General features: G+C 38.5%; 1 protein-coding gene across 1 annotated transcript in view; it reads right to left on the reverse strand.

The window, feature by feature from the left end:
• Positions 1 to 16,973, reverse strand: part of TRHDE (thyrotropin releasing hormone degrading enzyme) — a 366,112-nt gene that overhangs the window by 114,356 nt on the left and 234,783 nt on the right. The window contains exon 7 of the mRNA XM_008155542.3: positions 213 to 278. Coding sequence (XP_008153764.3) covers positions 213 to 278 — 66 coding nt within the window. The remainder of the gene's footprint in view (positions 1 to 212; positions 279 to 16,973) is intronic.

Below are 16,973 nucleotides of genomic sequence, written 5' to 3' on the forward strand. Positions count from 1 at the left end.
ATGGTATAACAGTTTGAGTTTTATTGGTTGGTATAGTGAGTATCTTACCTCTTTCATTTGTCATACGGAAAGATACTGCTTACCTTACTCATCCGAAAGGTTTCCATCAAATTCAGAAATTTTGTATTGGCAATTTTTCAAGCTGTGAAAAATCTTTAAAATAAATATGAGGACAGGAAAAAGATAAGAGAAATAGAAAGCATTTTACTTACTTGCAAACCCCTCTGAAATACTGAATGGCCCATAAAATTTGCCAGCATTCTAATTAAAGCAGCACCCTGTGGGAAAAGAGTATTAAAAAAAAAAAAGAAAAGAATTTCAACCAAGTAACATTATTCTAAAATTATCCTATATTAAACAAAAATAGTTTGATTCACTCATGCTACTTTATTCTTAACAATAGTTAAGAAATAAAAAAAATCATGAATACAGTATTCCTCTTACAGGTAACAGTTGCATTTTTTGCTTTGTGAATCAAAGAGCAATGATTTCAAAATAGAAATCTCCTGGACAGAATATCTCAGGGCAATAATAAGCTGTAATTCAGGAGTAATAAAAATTGTATTAAGCACTATGTATGACAAAGTTAATAAAACATGATTCTTTGGTACTTACAAGTTCATAATCCAATAAGGGAGAATGCCCATGTTAATAAATAATCATATTAAAATATAGTATTGGAGTAACATAGCTACTTACTCTAACCCTGGCTCAAACAAGAATAGTTTAGCTATAGAAATAGAGAACAGAAATACCAAGCAATCAGATTGTTTGGTTTCAACTCCTGGCTCTGACACCTACTTGCCATATTAACTCAGGGAAAAAATATTTAACCTCTATGTTCCTCACTTTTCTTACTTGTAAAGTGTAGGCAATAACAGTCCCAATTTAATATGGCTGTTCTGAGCTTAAATGAATTAGTATCTTAAGGCAGTTAAAACATGGTCTGAAAAATAGTAACCATGATATGTGTGTTAGATATGAGTATTTTATCAAACTAATTATTCTTATTTCCTGTCTATTTCTTTTAGAGGCTGGCTGCAGCCATATATCCATATGCAAGTAAAACATGCCATCGCTATAAATATTTAGAATAATAGAGGAAAATACTAATTTAAGAATCTACTTCACCTTGAGAACAATTATTATAATATTGTAGCACAATAGTGCAAAAAGGTAGACATGTAATCAATATGAAACATTCCAAGTAATGATGGTTAAGCCTGGATGATCACAAATCTGTTTGCAAAATATAAATAAACTTTCAAGAAAGTATTTCAATCTGCACAAAATTGTTCTTAACTATGGCAGCAAAGTTTTAAATATAAAAAAAGCCTGGTTTTAGGGGGGAAATCCTTTTATGACTTATACATCGAATGCACTGGCATTACAAATTCACTCTCTGGTATCTCATTCTTACCAGGTGCCTCATTTTTAATAAGAGCATCTTATCAACCATATATAGACTGATCTGTCTAGGCATTGCCATTGTTACTAAAAGTGTTTTCTAGAATTCTGGGATTTTAATGCAATACGATACTCAGGCTCCGTGAATCATCATTAAAGAAATTAAAAATTTTCAGTCATCCCCAAAATTGCTCCCAAAGTTAATATTCACAACTCAACAAATGATAAGCTGGCCAAGCCATAGAGTTCCGTGCCTCTTCTGATATATGTTTCTCCCACATCTTGTACTCTTTGCTCTTTCTCTTGCTTCTTCCTATCTTCTGCGTACTTGCATAGGTACCTAAGATATAAGCATCTATCATTCAGTCTGGGGACCAAATCAGAATTCCCTTTAGAACTTATCAGCTCTGCCTCTGGAATTTCCTTCACGAGCTCCCCAAGGTAATATACCCACCCCAACGGGGGAACAATCAATTCTACAGCAAAACCAGTTGAGGAGTGAGACTTTGACACTCAAGCAGTCATCTCAAACTTTCCTTCAGAACAGAACAGCCATCTTCAGATGATTTAGGTAGTTCCCTCCAGGTAATGATGACTTGGTCTCTTGTCGAGCTATAAAAACTATCAATTTAGCATGGGCTAATGGCAACAGAATCCTTTCTAATCATAAAGAATGTACCCGTTTTCCTGTCTCGGTTCAGCTGGAGCAGAGTGCTAACAGGAAATAAAACCTAGAAATACAGTCAACATATAAAAGCAACATATCACTGAACCCTCTATTATTATTATCCTATGTAATTTAATTACTTTTTAAAAATATGCTTGTGTTGCCCACTTGAACATTTTAAATTCTCCAGAGTACTTTGCACTCTTCTATATTTAACTGGCCTTTTCTTTCCAAAGCTACATTTTTAAAATCCTTATTTCATAAAACTTCATAGACAGATGGGCTCTCCAACTGTCATCTTGTAGCCACATGCATGGCACCAACTATGTATGGCTTATAACAAGGATCACACCTCTTAATGCAGGATAACTCATTGCAAGTATTAAACACCACCCCCCCACACACACACACACACACACTGAATCCCAAACATTTTTCACCAAGCAAATATTATTTACAAAGGCAACATACTCACTTACGATTCAAAATCCCAGCCCCAATCAAACAAACTCTGTGCCAGGCAGCCTAAATAGCTTTATGAGAATAAGTAGGCGATTTCTACAAGATTTCTATAATTTTGAGACTTGCTCAAGAAAACCCATCATTATATTTACTACACTAAGGTTCAGGGAGATATCAGGGTGGAAACTACTACCTGGACTTTTAAGGTTTCATAAAAAATATTCCACAAAAGTATACTTATAAACCCATATATCAGTAAGTTCTCTATTTGGGATATCTTTTTTCATATAAGTTCCTAGCTAAAATTTATTTCATTTTCCATTGTAATCACTTTCATTTGTGTCAGTCTCAAGGACAGTAAACTTCTGCAGAGAAAGGGCTGTGCCCTATTACTCGGCACTCCCAGTCCCCATGCCTGGCCCTTAACGGAATAACTGCAGGAGAGAAAAAGAGAAATTAGTTGCACGCATGGCAATTACTTTGTATTCTTGAAGACTACTCAGCCGGGATATAGAGTTTATTACTTTATTGGTGTACCTTAGTGATAAATAATCACTTTTGAAGAGAGGAAGATTGCAACTAATTTATTCCTTGAACATACGCTTATTGAGTGAGGCAGTGTGCTCAGTATCCTGTAGAATATAAATAGGTATGCCACAGACTCTGTCCTCCAGGACCTCAAAACCTCACAAGTGAGATGAGAAGACACAACACAGTATGAGATGAATTGCAAAAGAAGAAAAATATTTGAGCGTATTTCAGAAAAGGGTAAGTGTATTATATCTGTAGGGATGCACGTCAGTTTATTATATCTATAGGGATGCTTCTTCCTTCCCTCTCTCTTAGCGTAGGCTGTGAACGTCCTGTTCACAGTGATCTCAACACAGCTCTCCCTACCCTCACGGCTCCTTTCTCAGATATACCTCACACACCATAGCGACTTCTTCTCAGAAGACCTGACCCAGTAGGGCAACTCTAAGTGCTGAGATCCAAACAAGGATAAATTATTGGTCCCTTAGCTGGCATATTTAGATCTTTAGAAGATCTAAAGATGGGACATTCCTGCTGGACCTTGGACGATGGGAGGGATTCCATAAGCAAAGGTAAGCAGGGAGCATTTGCATGTTACGGCAGGAATGGTCTTTGCAGAGTCCAAAGATGTGAAAATGAAAAGCATAAGTAGACTTGGTCTGTGTGACTCGCCACTAGAGACCCATTGCAAAAACAGTTCCTGGAACACAGTAGGTTTTCAATAAATACTGAGACACAGTAATGTAGGAGAGGTAGTCCCAAGATTTTGTGAGTTGCCGAGTGGAAGCAGGTTTTTTTACTCCAGTAAGAAGGTAATAAGGAGTAAAAAAATATGGAAATATACAGAAAAACGTAAGTACTAGATAAAATTATTAATGATATCTGCTTCACTCATTAAGCAACTACTGCATGCCATATTCATATTATTGTAAAAAAAAAAAACAAAACAACAACAACACTATTTTTATTTGTCATATCAGAAAATTAAGGCTTAAATAATCGGATAACTTACCCAAATTAACACAGATAGTAAGTTATGGAGCCAGGATTAGAATTCTACTAATATCTAACTCCAAAACCAGTAATCTTAATGAATTTGGATTAATTTTTTTGTGACCCCAAATCAAAATAGTTACATGATACTCTCCAGAAAACTTGAATATAGAAAGAACTTGGAAAAAGACAATTCTTAGAGTTACTCAGAGCTTGCTATCAGTAGATGTTCCCAGGAGATGATGAAGGGAAATCTAATTCAATGAGACATAGTTGAAATAGCTGAGCAATATGTCCAGGATTGGCGATGGAATAGAAGACATACATTGGCTAGCATAACAGAAAGTGTTGGTGGCCTAGGAGACATAAAGCTAGTTTAGAGCAGGTTCGGAGAAAACCAAGGGCAAGCAAAGTTTTCGACAGTGACATTTTGTATCAGATACTGCGTGTGGACGTGGCAGTTGTGAATATGCACTGCTCAGGTTTCTTCTGCATTCGCCATCCTAAGGCCTCACTTTCCTCAGTCTAATCCAGCCAATGACTGAGCACAGCAGTGGGACCAGGTGGATAGAGGACTCCTCTAATGGGAAACTCTGGCTTCACGACTCCCCATTGGCCTGGATGGAGGTTTCTTCCAATTGGGCTGCTGTCTGAAGCTCTTTAAACCCGATGCTTCTTCCTTCCCTCTCTCTTAGCGTAGGCTGTGAACGTCCTGTTCACAGTGATCTCAAGGCAGCTCTCCCTACCTTCATGGCTCCTTTCTCAGATATACCTCACACACCAGAGCGACTTCTTCTCAGAAGACCTGACCCAGTAGGGCAACTCTAAATGCTGAGATCCAAACAAGGATAAATTATTGATCCCTTAGCTGGCATATTCACACTTTACAGATGTGTTTGCCCTTATCCAGGATATGATGAGGTAAAGAATACTATATCATTATACTCAGTTTACATATGGGAAAGACTGAGGTAAAGGGTTAATGTGTTGAAAGTTACACAGGTGTAGTAGTTACTGGAACTTTTCTCCAGATGTGCATCCATGCATTCAGTTGTTGAGATATTTGTTAACATAGAAACCTCTGAGGTAAGATTTTCTTCTTACTTTCTAAGTAAAGAATTCAGTCTATTGATTCTAAATAAAAGTACTTTTAAAATGTAAATTTCTAAATGATGTGTCTGCATTAAGTCTGGGCATGTGTTGAGTGTATGCGAGTTCTAACATGATTTGTTACTGAATAATGGCTTTTGGTCTGGAATAAAAGCATATCTTAAATCCTACATGGTTTTTTCCAAGACATAATTTTTTTGCAATAGTTCTGTAGTTATATTTAGGATCTGAGAAAAAGAAAAAAGAAAATATCTAATCCTGAATATTGCTTACACACAAGTTGATTAACAAAAAGAAAGGTAGAGAAAGCGTAAGAAGGAGTTTTGTAAAAAGGACAAAAAGGGAAAGAAACTTTTAAAAAGAAGCAGAATGAGTGTCCCATTGCCCCAGTCACCCACACTTGGAACCTTGGAGTCTTCTAATTTACTAGAGGCCCAGTGCACAAAATTCATGCATGGGGGTGGGAAGGTGTCCCTCAGCACAGCCTGCACCCTCTCCAATCTGGGATCCCTCTCACAATCCAGGAGTGCTGGCTCCCAACCGCTCGCCTGCCTGCCTGCCTGATTGCCCCTAACCGCTTCTGCCTGCCAGCCTAATCACCCCCTAACCACTTCCTGGCCAACCTGATCAATGTCTAACTTCTCCCCTGCTGGCCCAATTGCCCCTAACTGTCCTCCCCTGCAGGCCCTGTCACCCCTAATTGCCCTCCCCTGCTGGCCTGATCACCCCTAACTGCCCTCCCCTGCTAGCCTGGTTGCCCCCTAACTGCTCTCCCCTGCTGGCCTGATCACCCCCAACTGCCCTCCCTTGCAGGCCTGGTCCCTCCCAATTGCCCTCCCCTGTAGGCTTGATCGCCCACAACTGCCCTCTCCTGCTGGCCATCTAGTGGTGGCCATCTTGTTTCCACATGGGGGTGGCCATCTTTGACCACATGGGGGCGGCCATCTTGTGTGTTGGAGTGATGGTCAATTTGCATATTATCTTTTATTATATAGGATTACTTCCTGAGGCCAAGCCTCTATCCCTGCACAGAGAATCACTACACCACCTCCAGATAATAACCCCAGATGTGTTCTCACTTTCACAAGTCCAACCCCAGAACTACATCAGACTAACTTTAATAATTAGTTCTGAAGAAGTATAACATCTGTTAAAAGTCCTAGCTTTGTCATCTACAAGATGTAAGAACTTAGTCATGTTAGATGAGTTCCTTGAGTATCTACAAATAGAATCTTATCTAATGAAAGAGTAATATGCAAAGTGACCATACCTCTGCTACACCCACAAGCCACACCCACCAGTCAATCAGGAGCAAGTATGCAAATTAACCCAACCAAGATGGCTGCAGCCATGGAGCAAGGAGGAGGCTTGGGTTTCCCTGGCAATGGAGGAAGCCAAGCTTCCCGCACACCCTGGCCAGTCATGGACTCCACTCAAGGCTACAAAGTTTCAATTATAGAAGATAAATAAATCCCAACAAAAATGGCTGTGGCCACTGAGCGAGCAGGAGGCGTGAGTTTCCCCGGCAATGGAGGAAGCCAAGCTTTCTGCCCTGGCCTGCCCTAGCCTCCACTCAAGGCTACAAAGTTTCAATTATAGAAGACAAATAAATCCCAGATACCAGGGCCTCTGCTTGGGTCACCAGGGGGCGTGGCCAGCCTGCAAACCACCACAAGCCCCTTGCCCAGGCCACCCCACACCCAAAGGGAACCCAGACCCTGATCTGGGACACCCTTCAGGGCAAACCAGCCGGCCCCCACCCGTGCACCAGGCCTCTGTCCTATCTAATAAAAGAGTAATATGCAGATTGACCATCACTCCAACACACAAGATGGCTGTCCCCATGTGGACACAAGATGGCCACCACAAGATGGCCAGCAGGGAAGGGACCAGGTCTGCAAGGGAGGGCAGTTGTGGGCGATCAGGCCAGCAGGGGAGGGCAGTTGGGAGGGACCAGGCCAGCAGGGGAGGGCAGTTGGGAGGGACCAGGCCAGCAAGGGAGGGCTGTTGGGGGAGATCAAGCCTGCAGGGGAGGGCAGTTAGGGGTGACAAGGATGGCAGAGGAGGGAAGTTGGGGGCGATCGGGCCTGTAGGGAAGGGCAGTTGGGCTGGACCAGGCCTGCAGGGGAGGGCAGTTAGGGGTGGCCAGGCCTGCAGAGGAGGGCAGTTAAGGGCAATCAGGCTGGCAGGGGAGCAGTTAGGCTTCAATCAGGCTGGCAGGGGAGTGTTTAGGGAGTGATCAGGCTGGCAGGCAGAGGCAGAGAGGTTAGGGGCAATCAGGAAGGCAGCCAGGCGAGCAGTTGGGAGCCAGCAGTCCTGGATTGTGAGAGGGATGTCCGACTGCCTGTTTAGGCCCGATCCTATTGGGATCGGGCCTAAACAGGCAGTCGGACATCCCTCAAGGAGTCCCAGATTGGAGAGGGTGCAGGCTGGGCTGAGGGACACACACACACCCCGTGCATGAATTTCGTGCACCAGGTCTCTAGTAGAATAATAACAATAAAAGCAACTGCTGCTGCTGCTGCTGCTGCTGTTGATGATGATGATGATGATGATGATGATGATGATGAAGATACTTACCTCATGATTTTTCTGAGGATTCATTTAAGTCACTAAAATAAAGCACTTCAAATAGTATTTGGTATATAATACACTTCATTAAAAGTATGTAATTGTCATTTTCATCACTACCATCTTTTTCATGTTAGTTCTTTGCCCCCCAAACTATTATTTCTTTTTTCATTTCCAATGATAGTAAATCAAGGCATATACAATGAAACTCACCTACCTACCAAGACTTTTTTCCATATATAGGGGTGGACAAAAGTAGATTTACAGTTGTGAGTACTTGAAACACTTTATTCTTGTGTTGTTATTATTTATTAATTTTTGTGTTATTTCCATACCAACAACCATAAACCTACTTTGCCTACCCCTGTAAAATCAGCCTCTAGTTCAGCTGATCTGCTCATTATCCCATGAGCACATCCCATATCCTCATGTTTTTATTATACTATTTACTTCAATTGTAATGATATTCTTTCCTAATCTTATATTCTAAACCCTATCCATTATGCAAAAGCACAAAGTTCATACTATGACATGAAGTGTCCCACAAATATATTAGCCCTCCATGCTTTCTATCCTCTTGAGTCATAAATTTTTTAAGTCTAAACTACACAATTTATTAAATTATTTTAAATCACTTGTTAATTTATTAAAATGACTGTTTCTTCTTTCCACAATTAGATGTAGGTCATATCATTTAGACTTATTATTGGCACACCTATCAGTGCCCTAACTTTTTCACTGCCAGTGAAAGTTGGTCCCAGCCAAGAGAGGTATCCACCAACTACTTGCTAGTTTCAAATCAGTAATCCACACCATGAGCCCGCAGCCAATAGACAGGTACTCAATCTTCCCTATAATGAAATTCAGCATATATGCTAAACCAGGACCTTTTGTTTCTTAGTATTCTCAAGCAGTATTATTCAAACAGGGTAATCTATGTGAAAATCAATAGGAAACCAAAACTGAAGACCACAGATGCATGGACAAGAAAACAGGGAGTTTTCAACAGTGTCAAAAATAGCATTTACATGAAAGCATTCAATTAAAGAAATTTGAAACAGAATACTATTATAAACTCAAATGAATGTTCATAAAAGAAAAAAACATGAGCAGAAATTAACAAAGTAGAAAATAAAGAAGTGGTTGAGAAGATGAAAAATAAAATATATCAATATATTTGGGAAAAACATTTGCTATGACTTAGCATTCATTCAAAATAATATATTACCTGGACAGTGTTTCTCAGTGGTCAGGGCTCAATTCCCAGTCAGGGCACATGCCCACATTGTGGGTTCAATCCCCAGTTGGGGGCATGCAGGAGGCAGCCAATCAATGATTTTCTCTCATCACTATTGTTTCTCTCTCCCCCTCTTCCTTCCTCTCTGAAATCAATAAAAAAGTCAAGGAAAAATATTAAAGGATTCTAAAATAATAATAACAACATATCTTAGTAAACTAGGAAGAGAAGGAAATTCATTAACATGGCAAAGGCCATCTTCTAAAAATATACTGATTGGTGAAACATTATATGTGTTCTCTTTAAAGATGGGAATAAGACAAGAATAAGACATATTCAAAAGCATAATAAAATAAATGAACAAACAACAAAATTATGAAGCAAACAATAAAAAGGAATCAACAAATTAGTATTATTTAGAGATGATGTTAAAGTTCTTATAGAAATCCAAGAAAATCTATAGAAGTAATCTATAAAATCAGTGAAAGAGTGCAGCAAGTTTACCTGACCCAGATCAATACATAAAATCAAGAAAGTGATATAAATCAGTAAAAACTAATTTAAGAATCCATTTCTAAAGAAGTCTTATTCTCAAAAGCAAAATACAAACAAGTATAACAAAACCAAAAATTATAGGGCGATATTAAAAGTTGTTCATCATTTTCATGGAGGAAATTACAAAACTTAACCAAAGACACAAGGACCTAAAAATGAAAAGCTGTATTTCTTGTAAAGCTAGAAATTTGTCAAATAGTTTAAAATTAATCTATAAAATCTTCAGAAGATTTTTTTTTCATAAACTGTCTTCATTTTAACATTGATATGGATATGGATTGGTAAATAGTTAACAATCGCAATTTTGAAAGAGAACAAGACAGGGAGAAGCATCACACTCAATATACAACCAAAAAAGCTATAGTGATTAGACCTTAGTCAGGGATACATATGTAAAGCAGGGACCAGAATATGGAATGAAAATGCATAAAGGCTGATATTGGTAATAGTTGACAAGGATAGTATTTATTACAAAAGAGTGGGACTAGGGCAAGGAACTCAATAATTAGCACTGAGAAGATTGATTATCTAAACAAAGTAAAATTACATTTTACATCATAATATAAAAAGGCAACAAAAACATCCAAATGGATTAAAGAACAGAATATAGGGTGTCCCAAAAATATTTATACACACACTTTGAATAATTATAAAGGTAGCCTTTATTAAAATACATTTTATTTTCAAAATTGAGCTATAAGCTCTTAAAGTGTGTATACATGTTTTGGGGACCCTGCAACCCAGGTATGTGCCCTGACAAGGAATCGAACTGTGACCTCATGGTTCATAGGTCAATGCTCAACCACTGAGCAACACTAGTCAGGCCACTTTTTCACTTAATAAGCAAAATGCCAAATATTCAAATGCTTGAAAGTTAACTATAAAGTAATTTATAAGCAAAAAATTTAATTGCATAGTTAAATTCATTATTCTTTCTAATTTTTCTTTGTAATTTTATTATATATATACTAGAAGCCCAGCATGTGATTCAAAAGCGCATGGTGCAGCCCACCCTCGAGTCACCTCGGGATATTTTCCCATTGATTTTTAGAGAGCATGGAAGAGAGAGGGAAAGACAAAGAGAAACATCAGTGTGAGAGGGACACATCAATTGGTTGCCTCCTGCATGAGCCCTGACCTGGGCCCACAGCGCAGCAGCCCCTGCGACTGCTGCCAGTCTGGCCCTGCCTCGCTCCTTGGGCCCTGCAGCCTGCTGGTCTGGCCCTGTCTTCCTCTCCAGCCCTTGAAGCAGCCGCAACCACTGCTGATCAGGCCCTCCCCCGGCGCAGGCACGGGGAGGCCCCTACAGCCCTGCCCTGATGCTGCACGCGCAACCTCCTCCTGTCTGGTCGATCTGTTATGGGGTCCTGGCCTAATTTGCATATTACCTCTTTATATATATAGAAGATTGATGCACATAATTTTAAGATGTATAAAATAGATACAGTATATATTGAAAGAAAGGAGGAAAAATAAATGGGCAAGTGACTCTTATGAGAACAGTGTTTTCTTAAATCTGGTTCTTCTTTATAATCCCAGATTCTGGCCTGTATTAATTACTTTTTGAGAGACTATGGGAAGAGCCACCTAGCTAGTCTCCCTGCAATTCCCATAATCTGTGCCTTTGCACAACCTCTTCATGCCTGAAACCCCCCAATTGCCCCAAATAAAGTATTAACTCTAATATGAATTGTCTTAACTCTAATATCAGTTTTTTCAAGAAATATTTTTAAATTCAAGCCAGAATTAAAATTGCTATTACAGCACTTGTTTTTATATTTACTTTGACCTAGAGAACAATATCTAATTTTGAGAATTTACATAGAACAAGTACTTTCCATACCAATAGGCCTTAGGAGGAGTGGGACCATGTCCTGCAAAACACAGTTGTTTTTGTGGCATGAGTAGACACTTAATATGTGTCTGTTAAACTAGGTAACTAAGTAAATGCATTAGTATGTGCAATATTAACAAAAACATAGCCAAAAAGAAACCAATAAATGCACATAATGGCAGCATTCTTTGGGACAAAGACTAACTATTGGTAAACATTTCTCCTGTTTTCTAAAGACAAACCCAAGTGGAGATGTCAGAAAGAAAATAATTATGTAAAACTAGATTTTATTTTAACAGATTTTATTTTTTCATCTACATTGATTTCTCTTTGGTGATGCCCAAAGTCACTTCCCTTTTCTATATTTGCCCTAACATTTTCAATATTCCTTGATACTTTTTCTTAAATAATCCATCCATTTAACCATTAAATTATAACCGTTAATAATACAAGGTCCTTTTTGTATTTATAGTAAAGTCATAAAGAGACATGCCTCCAAATCTCAGACACCCATGTGTGGACACCTTGCTGACTGCCCCTAAGCTGGAGCTCTGCCAAGGGCAGCTGTAATGACAGTGACATGGGAGGCAGAGGAACTATGGGAGAGGACAAGCGTTTTTGTGTAACCTTCATCCTGCCAGGGAAATCTGTTTTGCAAGTTATGAAGAACTGATTTTATAGTAATGGAAACATGTCTCTGCATATTCATGTTTAAAGTAGATTGTTGAACTATTCCATGCCATCAACAGAGCATTCAGAAAGTACAGCAAAAGAAAACATCATTTGCAAGCTTAATAACCAAGCCAAAGGAAGCTGGTCTTGAGATAATATTTCTCTAAATCTTCCACCAATAGCTAACAAAAAGCAAGCAAGTGCTATTGTCTGAGTTGCTAAGAAAGAAGATTTTAGCAATGTTATCTTTTTAAAAGCATAAAGAAATGAATCCAGCAAAAGTATAACAACAGAATGCATGACCCTTTTTTCCTATCTGAGCATCTGGAAGCACTGTTTAGAAAGGACATGATATTGGGATAAAAATATAATGCAGTAAAAAAATAATTCTATTTAACATAATTTGAAATAACTTTGCATTGAAAAATGTCATAGGGATACTACAAAAAATCCAGAGATAAGACAAAAAGTCCTAAAAACCAAGATAAAATATTTTTCTGGGGGAAAAAAGGCCAGCCAAACACTTAATAATACTTTTCAAGTATAGGAAAAGTTCATATCAAGTACATGTGGTTGGTTGTAAAACCACATGGGGAAAAAAATGACTGAAACAGAGACCTGAAAGAAATAATTTATTTTTTTAATATTTTTATTGATTTTGTGAGAGAGACAGAAACATCCATCAATGTGAGAGTGAAAGAGGCAATCTTTTGGTGCATGGGATGATGCTCAGCCAAGTGAGACACACTAGCCAGGGCAAGCAAATAATTCTTAACCATGAAAGACTTACTATTTGGCATTAATCGTCAATGGAACATGTAGATTGTCCTTCAAACTGTAGTTTGAAAAAACTATATTAGCTTTTATCTTAATGGTTTAAGTATTAATAAGCCAGAAAGTAGGATATTCTCTAACAAGACCTACCATAATCAAATAGCTGCGTATGGGCTCTTGCATAGCCTGTCTCCAAACTGCCATTTTCTTTGATTTATTCATTTATTCATCCATCTAACCCAGCTTGCCACTAATGTGCTTGCTGCTCCAAAATCCTTGTCTACCATAGCTCATTGTTATTCCTTTTGGGAAGAAGACAGTGTCCTAATAATTGTCAACACACATACACATACACACACACACACACACACACACACACACACATACACACACACCAGAACAAACCTAGGATAGCATCTTAAGGTTCTATACATTTATATTCAATAAAGGAAAAGAAATCCAGGCCAAAATTTCAATAATCCCAAATTATACTGGACAAGATCATTTTATTTTAGAATCCATTAGGCTAATTAATTTTTAAGTACTTCATTTCACTGCACCATTATTTAGATTTGAAAGAATTGATATTTTAGAAAGAACTAATATTAGGAAATAATACAAATAACTGGGTTTGGACCTAAACATACAATATTTTTTTATTTAAAATAACATTCATGTTTAAAGAACAAAGTTATTTTGTTTTAAAAAGGGACTCCAGATTTTCAAAACTTTTCTAAAACATATATACAGTCAAATGGCTTATCCTATATAATAAAAGTCTAATATGCTAAGTGTCTGGTCATCCATTCAACCAATCAAAGCAGAATATGCTAATGATATGCTAAGGCCACTCAACTGCTCGCTGTGACATGCACTGACCACCGGGGGGCAGACGCTCTGACTGGTAGGTTAGCTTGATGCTGGGGTCTGGCCAATTGAGTCTGAGCGAGGTGGGCCAGACATGCTCTGGAGCCCTCTTGCAGGCCCACCTGGACTGGCCAACCTCCCATGTCCCTCCCTGGCCCCGATCGTGCACCTGTGGGGTCCCTTGGCCTGGCCTGCACCCTCTCTCAATCTGGGACCTCTTGGGGGATGTTGGAGAGCCAGTTTTGGCCCTATCCCACAGGCCAAGCCAAGGAACCCTACTGGTGAATGAATGCATGCACCAGGCCTCTAGTTTTTAAATGACTATAGACTGAAGTAAATTTGGGGCACAACTGTATTCACAGAGTATTTCATGTAAACACCTACAGCTTGTTGGTCTAGTTCAGAAACTCTGAATTCAAATATACCTTAGTGTAAATTTTATTGTGGGTGGGAAAAATGCACTTTGGGGAATGGGTGTTAAAAGATGCTTCCATGGGCCCTAACCAGTTTTGCTCAGTGGATAGAGCATCGGCCTGCAGAGTGAAGGATCCCAGGTTTGATTCTGGTCCAAGGGCATGTACCTTGGTTGCAGGCACATACCCAGTAGGGAGTGTGCAGGAGGCAGCTGATCAATCTTTCTCTCTCATTGATGTTTCTAACTCTCTATCCCTCTCCCTTCCTCTCTGTAAACAAATCAATAATATATATATATATAAATATATATAATATATATATATAAAATAAATCAATAATATATATATAAAAGATTTTCCACGGAAAACTAAGGAAAGTCAAGTCAAGAAGACTTGAAACTTGGAGATCAGTTCTCTGGACTTTCAAGCATACTTTCCACATGAGCAAAATCACTAGACATGACCATAAATAACCATGTCCTTCATGTGGGCTCGGGATTGTCTTTTTCCTGTGAAATCCAGTATGCACGAGGTGCTTACTCATCCAGACAAAATGTTGCCGGGCCTTCTCTTACAGCAGAAGCTTTATTTAGCAGTTGTACCGAATATCTCATATGTTCTGACACCACTGACAAGGACAAGAGCATAGTACATTTTTTCATTAAGCATCCATATGAGAAACTCTTCAAGGATGGGCTCACACAAGAGGTTGATGAGCTTATTTACACAGATGGGCCATCACGGAATTCAAGAACAATATTGAATAAAGCCACACTTCCAAACTCCACTGGGCTATAAAACTGAATTTGCCATCCTACTAGATCCATAATAAATAAAATATGTATCATCAGTAAAAACCAGCATAACTAATCTTTCAATCATCGCAATTATTCCACAGCAAAAGTGAAGCCATTAGAATCTCCACATCATTTTGTCACTCAGATATATGTAAAAAAGCAAAGAAGAAAAACATCTTGTCTAGGGCATGGGTTTGATAGCTGAATGACATTTTTTTAATCTTCATTGTCAGATTCATTCATACATGATATAACCTATTTTCTGGAAGGTAAGAAAATTATTTTACTGTCCCAATATTTGGAAGATAAGGGGAGTAACTGCTTGAGTAAGGTTTTCTCTGTCTCCTTTTCTATTATTCTGACTTCAGGGCGAGTTTACAGAGAGAATGAAATGCCCAGATTAAAGTTTCATCAAACCTCCTTCAGATGTTCTCAAGAAAATAAATTAGCCACTTCACATATTTCATTGAGAAATGGATTATTTATTTCCTTGCTTCTCCTTTAGAAAATCTGAAGTTATAACTTCAGTTTGGATGCTTGTGGGTGGCAGAGTGTAATGGGGAGCAGGTTAGTATTGAGCATTTGATAACACCAAGGCATCAGTCAATAAGGTACAAGTGTTCATCACCATCCGCTCTTGTAAAACATAAGGACGTCTTTCGCCTCCAGCTTTTGATTTTTGTTTTCAGTGTGGCAAAGCACAGATTTATTCTGTACCTAGAGATTTTCAAAACTCAAAAACATACTATGCAGGCAACCAAAGCAGCAAACCATTTGTCATGAAGCAAACTCTTCTGAATTGGTGGCTCATGGGCACAAAGAATCAGCCGGTTTAATAGAAAAGCAAGCAAATAGAATCTTGCCAGAGTTTATTCAGCAAGCCCAGACAAAATTCCTTGTTTAAACTTTTCATTTAAGGTATAGTTTTGTGTAATGCCATTAAGTCAAATCAATGAAATCTGAAGTTTCCATATCTGACAGAGGAGGAAGAAAATAATTTTAAGAGAACATATTGTGGTATTCCACAGATCATACTTTGGAAAACACTCTTTGTAGGATAAACTTTCCCAGGACACATACATAAAAATGTACAATGCCCTTTCTCCTAGGAACCTAAAAAGAAGCATTTAATACTCTCTAAGCAAATACCTGCATCACAGATATTTCTGTTATTACCTTTTTAAACTTTAGCTTCTTGTACATAGCAGCAAATTTCTACCTCTAGCTTTTCTCCATTCTCTTTATAATCAATAAAAAAACCAACAACATCCAAACAAACAACAAACAAACAAACAAAAACATTGATTGTTACCACTCCCAGAAGCCCAGGAGAAATAAATCACCCTAATGCCTGGTGATGTAGCACCTTTCGTTTTAGAAGGCAGTGAAGGTCAACTTGGGTTTCTACGGTTTAACATAGAGTAAATGTAAAAGGGGAAAGGCAAAGGACTCTTATTTCTTTATTTCTGGGAGAAAAGAAAAAGGGTTCTACTTTGCTTACAGCAAATCTCCCCCAGATTTTACCAACAACATTAAGGCTTCAGCTGGCGACAAGGTCAGTGAAATGAGACATTAAAATGAGCTGATAAACATTTGGCCCAAGCTATAAAAATGTTTTCTCAAGCACAAGTGAAAAGTAGTAAAAGATTTAGCTCTTAAAGTATACAAGAGTGTAATTAGGAACAAAAACGCCATAAAGGGGCAGACCAATGGTCGGTCTGACTGCGAGCTGTCTGTGACACAGGCATCAGGCATGCTGAGAGGCAGGTATGCTTGTTGTCTCCCTGACCTTCATCTTGGAGGTGAGGGGTATGCCCTCAACATTCCAAACTTCCCCCCAGGCTTGTCTCAGGAATCACAGGATGCCAGAAATGAGGAATTGCCAACTTAATGCTTAAGGAAAGTAATTCAGGACAAGCAACAGAAAAAGTGCAAATACTTCACATTAAAGACTCTTACTGGCTTGTGTGGTGAACAAACAATGCACTATACAGATGCTGTATTGTAGAACTGTACACTTGAAACCTGTATAACTTTATTAACCAATGTTACCCCAATAAATTTAATTAAAAGATAATAAAGC

This window comes from Eptesicus fuscus, chromosome 7 (genome assembly GCF_027574615.1).
Source record: "Eptesicus fuscus isolate TK198812 chromosome 7, DD_ASM_mEF_20220401, whole genome shotgun sequence".
Lineage (NCBI taxonomy): Eukaryota > Metazoa > Chordata > Mammalia > Chiroptera > Vespertilionidae > Eptesicus > Eptesicus fuscus.